Genomic DNA, 7598 nt, shown 5'->3' with positions numbered 1-7598 from the left:
CCCCCCCCCCCGCCCCCCCTCTGGCCACTCACAAGTAGCCCTCGTTGGGATAATCCTCCTCCTCGTCTTCATCGTCGTCCTCACAGGGCTCTGAGGTAACGACACAGCGATCAGCAGGGCCCGGCCCAGGCCCCAGCCTCCCTGCGACCAGTGCAGCCGGAGCCCCAGACGCACCCTCGTTCTCGTAGCTCGCCACGCTGTTGGCTTCAGAGAGGGAGCAAGGGGGAGGTCAAGTCAGCTCAGACCAGGCCTACCCTCTGCTCAGCCCCGGGCCCCCTGAGCCCCCCGATCCGCGCTTACCGCCATCGGAGTCCTGCCGGCAGGATGGCATGCGGTGGGAGCCCCCAGGGGGCTGCGGGGACCTCCTGGGAGGCAAAGGTCAGAGGTCATGCTGAGGTGGGGCACCGGACCAAGAGGGCTCGAAACAGGGAAAGAGACCCCCACGGCACAGAGGGGGTACGAAAGGGCATTTGGAGGGGAGGATGCTACTCACGGGATGGGAAGCAGGTCCGGCTGGCTCAGGGGCGGGTAGGAGGTAACAGGAGGGTAGGCGGTGGCTGGTGTCCAGGTGGCGAGTGTGGCTGAGGACACAAGCCCAAGCTCAAGGAACGACTCCAGGCGTTTTGCCCTCATACTCATCGAGGCCTCGAAGGCCAGGCTAATCCCGTGAGCCCCCTGGGCCTGAGGACACCCAGCTCCCTCCACATCCCCAGCTCAGGGCAAAGCCATGTGGGTGGCCGGGGGGGGGAACCTGAACAGAGGCCCACTTTCTCTCACACACCAGGGGACCCCCTCCCCTCTACCCGAGGCAGGGGACCCTCCATAGACTCACGAGGGCGTTTGATCACGATGCTACTCGGGGTCAAGCTGGCAGGGGAGACACAGGCAGACAGGTAAGGGGCAGGAGAGACCCCGGCTCCCGTCCCAGCCCCCTCCCCAGGGCCACACGGGGTACAGAGGGAGCCACAGAGGGTGGGCCGGCAACTCACCTATCGGAGGCTGTGCTGTCGTAGGGCCCTGGGGAAGAGAAGCCAGTGAGGAGGCAGGAAGAGGGGTGACGAGGGGAGAGGCAGGGAGAGCGGGGCTCGGGTCTCACAGCTGGGGACAGTTAAGATGGGGGGCCAGGGGCTGAGGAGGGCCGAGCCCGGCTCCCCCCGCACCCTTGCTCACCCGGCAGCTCACGGCATCGCACGCACAGCACCACGGCCAGCAGCGGCAGCAGCAGGAGGCCCAGCACGTAGGGGATGAGGACGACCGCCTCCATCTGCGGGAGAGAGCTTGCGCCAGGCCCGGCTGCCCGCTGCACACCCCCTCAAGGGCCAGGCCAGCAGGGGTGCAGGAGCCGGGTGGGCACAGCCTGGAGGCCCTACGGGGGCGGTGGGGGAAGGGGAGAAGCCCTCAAGGACTCGTTGGGCCCCTTCCCCTTTCCGGCCTGAGTCGGCGTCAGCACCGCCTGTGGAAGCCCCCTTGCTCCCTGGGCGGTCAGGCCAGGGTCCGGGCTGGAGTCTGGGGCACCAGTCACCCGGCGGCGTGACCCCTGCGCCCCAGCCCTACCTGCCCCTCAGGCTAGGCGCCTGCTTCTCCTCGCCTGCCCGCCTGCGGCAGGAAGCTGTGGTGAGCCCCGGGCGAGGGCAGGAAATCATCGGGCTCAGCCGGCTGCACCCGCCCCCTTCCCACCCCCACCCAGCCAGTGGGGAGGGGGAGGCGGAGGCCCGATGAGCCACCCGCAGGCCCTCAAGAGGGGTCTGCTGGCCTCCAGCACGGACAGCAACCCCTACCAGGGGACGACGGGCAAGACGCGTACAGGCCAGCCAACAGCCACGGCCTCCACAGCTGAGGCAGCCAGCAGGGGGGGCGGGGGGCCCTGCCCTGGGAACCCCAAGGGGCACAGGGCAGTGCCCACCCCACCTCACCCTGGCCGGCCTGCCAAGAGGGGCGGGCTCTAGGGGAACCATGGTTGTGACTCACGGTCACACTGGGCTAGCTCACTCCACACTGCTGTGCACCAGGCCCAGGAGAGCAGGGACTCGCCTAAGGCCCCACAGGGGTGACCCAACAGCCCCGGGGGTCCTGGGGCTGAAGGGCAGCCCCCACTTCTGCCAGTCAGAGATCACTCATGCCCAGAGAGACACAAGCAGGCACTAGGGGTCTGACTACAAATTTTATTCAGTTACAAATAGCACCAAGCCCCTGGGGCCGCCCCAGCGGGCGGAGAGGAAGGTCCCCCTCCCGGACCCACCAACCCCCTGGCCCGGCTGCTGCCTGTGTAGTGTGTGGAGCTGGACCGTGGCCCCAGGCCGTCCCTAGAAGCAGGGCCGGTCCGAAGGTTTGGGCCCGGGCACCTTCTGGGGTGGGCCCAGGGCCAGCTGGGACAGGGACATGGGCTGGCGAGCGATGGCCCCTCAGATGAGCACGCTGGACACGGGGACGCGAGTGGAGCGGCCTCGCTGGGGTACCACGATTCGGTCATCGGTGGGCCCTGCCTCATGCAGCAGACCTGCCAGGAGAGGAGTCAGAGCCAGGGCTGGATGCACACAGAGACACAGAGCCAGGAGGGGACAAGAGAGGCGGTGGGAAGTGGACGGGGCAGCGGAGCCACCAGAGCCGTGGGCACAGTGGAGCATCAGCTCGTCCGACAGGTGGACACAAAGCAGAATGGGGGAAGAGCCGTGGGCTGCGAGAAGCCGGGGACCCAGGCCTGCGCAGTAGGGAGTACCATGATGTTGGGCGAGGAGCCAGGGACGGACGAAGGGAAGGCCCCACTGACCTTGCACGTGCAGCTGGGCCCGCCGGCGGTCACCCTCAATGAAGACAGCAGTGCCCAGGAAGGCTGCCCCGCCCAGAGCCCCGACGAAGGCGCAGAGCATGAGGGAGAACTGCAGGGCTCGGAACTCGGACAAGAAGGAGGGGGGCCAGCTCCGGCGGAGGCGGTCGGAGATCTGCAGGGAGACAAGAAAGGAAAGCCAGGAGAATGAGTCGTGGACCGGGTAGCCCCCAGACTCCAGAAGGACAAAGAAGTCAGGAGCCGGCAAAGGAGGACGGTCTGGACGAACGGGGAAGGCCCCGTGGCCTCGCTGCGGAATCTTCTGAGACAAAGCCCTGCCTGGCTGGGGGCGGACCCAAGGTGACGGGCGCCGGGCACAGAGCGCACAGACACCTAACTGGGGTCTTGCCTTCTTTTTTTTTTTTTTTTTTTTTTTTTAATGTTTTATTTATTTCTAGGAGAGAGAGAGACAGCGTGAGCAGGGGAGGGTCAGAGAGAGAGGGAGTCACAGACTGAAACAGGCTCCAGGCTCTGAGCTGGGAGTCAGCACCGAGGCCGATGCGGGGCCCAAACCCACGAACCGTGAGATCATGACCTGAGCGAAAGTCGGACGCCCAACCGACTAAGCCACCCAGGTGCCCCGGGTCTGGCCTTCTAAGTCAGCTCGAGCTCAGGCCAATGGCCACTGGCCAGTGCCCAGAATGCGGGGTCCCCCGGTCCCCACGCCAGGCCCAGCCAAGGAGCAGTGCTCACCAGGCCGATGAGGTAGGGGCTCCCAGCGTCACCCAGCAGGTGGGACAGCACGATCTGGAAGGCCTCGGCAGTGGACCGTCGTGTGGGGATCACCACATACTGCGGGCAGAAGGGGCGGGAGGCAGAGGGCAAGGACAGGGCCAAGGCTCAGTCTCGGCTGAGGTCAAAGGTGAACCCCAGCCCTGAGGTGTGAGTGGGGTGAACGCCCAGACTCCAGGCCCAGCTGGGGCTGACTCTGAATTCAGTGGGGGGTCGGGTTCAGAAGATGGGGTAAAGGCCTCAATTAAGGCAACTGAGGCCTCTACCCCTCACTCCTTGCTCCCGACAGCCTCTGGGCTAACCCTGCAGTGGCCCGCCTACTCACCAACAGAATGTCAGCCACAATGGCCCAGTTCATGGACAGCAGTGTCTCTCCAATAAAGATGAAAATCTGGGGGGTCGGAAGTGGGAAGATGGGGGAGGGCAGGGGGATCGGTCTCATCAAAAGAAGAGCAAACACACAGCCCTGTACCAGGCCCACGTAATAACTCATTTAATTCTCATAACACCGTTGGGAGACAAAGCTATTATTCCCATTTCACACATGATAAAAATTGAGCAGAGAAAGGTTAACTCACTTGCCCAATGTCACACAGCTGGGAAGAGCCAGAGTTGATATTCAGAACCAGGCATTCTGGTCCACGTGGTCTCTGAGCCACCATGCTGACTGACCCCAGTCCTGCCCCAGCGCACCGTCCCACCACCCCAGACCCAGAGCACCCCTTCTGACACCTGCGGCTACTCACATAGGTGGCCACGATGCTACCACGGGCACAGGCAAGGGACAGGAAGAGGAAGGGCGCGGAGCCCAAGAGGCCAGCAGCACAGACCAGTGGGTCAGCCCGGGGGTTGGAACGGCGGAGGCGGCGGCTGATCTCCACACCCAGGCCCACACCCAGGACCCCGGTCAGGCAGGTGATGAGCCCAAAGATGAGGCTGGAGGCAGGGGGAGGGCCATGGGAGCCAGTCCCTCTGCCTGCAAAGCCCCCTCACCTCCCCCACACGGCCCAGAGAAGAAGATGGTCCATCCCAGCCGCCCTCAGCCCAGGTCTACCCAGGTGTCCCGTGGTTCACAGAGCGCCAAGAGGAAGGCATTATCCCAGCATCTATTTCCTCCACCAGGAAAACAGACTGGGAGGGGAAGTAGCCTGACCCCGAATCAGCGGCTCTCCCCACTCTCTCCCCTGCCACCTGCAGGCTGCCTAGCCGAGCCCCCATCTGGGTACCTGTCAGAAGAAGAGCAGGAGTCTCCAGGAAGGCAGGGTGGGGTCTCCCCCAAGACCACACGGGAACGCAGCAAGAATGCAGGAGCCCAAAGAGCCAGGGAGCCCGTGACAAAGGCCACGGCAGTGAAGCCGAGGGAAGAGAGGATGAAACTAGGGCTGAAGACAGTTGGGAAGGAGGAAATCAGACTCACAGAGGTGTCAGGATAGGGGACCTCTACTCTCCCTTGCTGGCTTATTTTTAAAGTAAGGTTAGGGGATGGAAGCGTGGAAGCTGCCTTGGCTCCCAAGATCTGGGCCTGTAATTCAAGCAGCTGCCACAAGGGGGCGGTGGTGACCAAATGCCTGCCCTTGGGGAAGGGCCAGAAGCTGGCAGAAAACAAAGACTGCACTCCTGTAAATCTCAAAACAGATACTGAGGCCTCCCTGGGGGTCTCAGATGTCGGGTTAGAATGGAACTAAACTCACTTCCTTCCCAGAGCCCTCAGATCTGCCCACCACGAGGTGGGGTTCAGGGGTGGCGAGTCTGAGTGGCGTTCCACAGCTCCCCTTGGCGGCTCCCGGACTACCAGGAACAGCAGCAGAACAGCCACCACTCCCAGACCTGGTGTCACCTGGGGAAAGAGCGGGCTTCAGGACGGGCACGGGCAGGCAGGGACACACAGCACCCCTCGCATGGGAGAAAGTGAGGGGGTATGAAGGCAACACAGGCCCCAAGATCTAAACACCCAGTAAAGCACCTGCTCAAGGAAGCTGAGCCTGTGTTTGGAGGGAGGGGCCAGTGCCACCAGGGGCCCCCTGCTTCTGCAAGCCCAATTGCTCCCTCTTTGCTAACAGCACCTTAATTTCCTTTTGGGAAACTACTTCCCCCACTTCTCTCAGCCCATGTGGTTCAAACAAGGCAGGGTCTATAACCCAGACTTGGCCGACAAGAGTGGTGTTAACCTCCCTGGCCTCGGTGACTGTTTCAATGGCAGGCATGTGACCCGTGTTCATCTAATCAGACACCATCCAGGACTATTGCTCAACGATCCAGGGTGGCGAAGTTTCTAAATGGGAAGATAAACACGTGGAGCTTTCACTTGTTTGAGAATGAAATTAACACGGAGGAAGAGTAGAGCTGAGAAAAAGGATGATCAAATTCCTGGGATGGGAGTGAGAGTCCTGGATCCAGCCTTACCTGAAGCTCACCCTGGGACTTTCCATTACAGGAGCCAACAGAGTCCCACTTGGGAGCTTCCAGTTTTACAGTGGGCTCCTACCACTCACCACCCAGAGTTCTGGCTAGCACATGGCTTCATGGGGGGAGGGGCGGGGGAGCAGCCAGGCTTCNAGCGGGGGGGGGAGGGGGGGGTCTGAAGGCAGGAGAGGGAGAATCAGTGAGAATATTGCTGACCTTCCCCCAGGCTGTGTCCAGACTCACCCGCAGAGCCCAGTGCCAGTCTCCGGCCACATCTTTCACTTTGGAGCCTGCAATGTAACCCAGACCACTGGGGAACGGGGATGCGAGAGAGGGGACAGCCAGTCAGTCATGCCCCGTGCCAGGCCCTTCTGCCTCCCCCGCGCCCTCCTCCCAGGCCCAAGGCCCACCCACCTGCCCACCGGGATGGCAAAGTAGAACACGCTGAGCATGCGGCTCCGCTGGTCCGCCACAAAGAGGTCTGCGATGAGGGTGGGCGCGATGGTGGAGTAGCTGGCCTCCCCGACCCCCACCAGGCCCCGGGTCAGGAGGAGTAGCCAGAATCGCTAGGGAACGAAACACAGGGGAAGTGGCACCCCGCCCTGCGGCCAGCCGCCCAGCCTCCCTCACCAGCCATCTCAGGAGAGGTGGCGAGGATGGTGGGAGAGGCCTGGGCTCGACAGACCTGAGCTTGAATCCTGGCTTCCACTACTTACTAGCTGTCACTTTGGGAAAGCAACTTAACCTCTCTGAGCCTCAGTTTCCTCATCTGCAAAAGGGGAAAACAGTAACTTGCTCACATAACGATCATCAGGACTGGACGACAAATTTTAGTCAGTGTCTTGTGCCCTGCGGGTACGAAATGAACCTTAATTTCTACCACCCAAGACACTCCAATAGTGCAGAAGGATCTTGGGCGAAAGTTTAGCGGCCTACCGAAGACACCTGAAGCTAAGGACAGGGCCTGGTCACCCAAGGAGAGTATGCAGCACCTGGGGCTGAGGACGGAGCTCCAGGGAAGAGAGTGAGAACAGACAGAGGGGACTTCACAGGAGCAGAGAAGCAACAGCCAGGGAGGAGGGAAAAAAACCACCAGAGTGGCATCACAGAAGTTAGGAGAGAGTTCCCGGACAGAAGTGGGTCAATAGAGCCAGAGGCTCCCAGGAGATCTAGCAAGAGCAGGATTAGGAAGCAGGGGCTACATTTAGCAACCAAAAGGTTGCTGTTGACTTTGGCAATGGAGTTGGGAGGAGGGGGTTGGCTGGCAGTGTTCCGGGGTGAGTGGGAGGGGAGGAAGTGCAAGCAAAGTGAGAGCCTCTCCCTGGCTGCTCCTTCACCCGGGAAGGAGCTAGGTCAAGGGGACCTTGTGGGCAGTCTGATTCAGAAGAGGAAGAGAGAGAACAGACGGTCCAGGTAAGGTCTTTTCCATGGTATAGAAAGGGGAGCGTTTAGCCATGGAGTGTGAGCAGTCAAGGGTTAGGGGGAAAAGGGATGATGGACAGAAGAATGTTCTAGAAGAAAAGGGGAAGAGACGGGGTGGGCAGATTAACTCAGGCAAGAAGGGGGTATAAGATGGCACAGACCGAGGAAACTGCCTAAGTTCTGCAAAAACTGATGGGTAGTGGGGGAGAGGGGGGGG

At 61.8% G+C, this 7598-nt stretch overlaps 2 protein-coding genes across 5 annotated transcripts in view; both read right to left on the bottom strand.

The window, feature by feature from the left end:
- LAT (linker for activation of T cells) overlaps positions 1–1550 on the bottom strand; it is a 5105-nt gene extending 3555 nt beyond the window's left edge. For 3 of the 4 annotated variants that reach the window (XM_077760452.1, XM_077760453.1, XM_077760454.1), the window contains exons 1-6: positions 1171–1550; positions 990–1017; positions 833–867; positions 494–581; positions 301–365; positions 33–204 (exon numbers count right to left, since the gene is read on the bottom strand). In XM_077760452.1, coding sequence (XP_077616578.1) covers positions 33–204; positions 301–365; positions 494–581; positions 833–867; positions 990–1017; positions 1171–1264 — 482 coding nt within the window. In that variant the 5' untranslated portion in view covers positions 1265–1550. The remainder of the gene's footprint in view (positions 1–32; positions 205–300; positions 366–493; positions 582–832; positions 868–989; positions 1018–1170) is intronic. The other variant, XM_077760455.1, reaches the window with a different exon arrangement.
- A 598-nt stretch (positions 1551–2148) lies between these two features.
- Positions 2149–7598, bottom strand: part of SPNS1 (SPNS lysolipid transporter 1, lysophospholipid) — a 7944-nt gene continuing 2494 nt past the window's right edge. Inside the window, exons 4-12 of the mRNA XM_077760451.1 lie at positions 6374–6525; positions 6203–6269; positions 5248–5393; positions 4783–4938; positions 4303–4492; positions 3882–3947; positions 3518–3616; positions 2768–2939; positions 2149–2497 (exon numbers count right to left, since the gene is read on the bottom strand). Coding sequence (XP_077616577.1) covers positions 2403–2497; positions 2768–2939; positions 3518–3616; positions 3882–3947; positions 4303–4492; positions 4783–4938; positions 5248–5393; positions 6203–6269; positions 6374–6525 — 1143 coding nt within the window. The 3' untranslated portion in view covers positions 2149–2402. The remainder of the gene's footprint in view (positions 2498–2767; positions 2940–3517; positions 3617–3881; positions 3948–4302; positions 4493–4782; positions 4939–5247; positions 5394–6202; positions 6270–6373; positions 6526–7598) is intronic.

This window comes from Crocuta crocuta, unplaced genomic scaffold (genome assembly GCF_008692635.1).
Source record: "Crocuta crocuta isolate KB4526 unplaced genomic scaffold, BGI_CrCroc_1.0 scaffold73, whole genome shotgun sequence".
In the NCBI taxonomy this organism is placed as follows: domain Eukaryota; kingdom Metazoa; phylum Chordata; class Mammalia; order Carnivora; family Hyaenidae; genus Crocuta; species Crocuta crocuta.
This window is presented reverse-complemented; position numbering and strand designations above follow the sequence as displayed.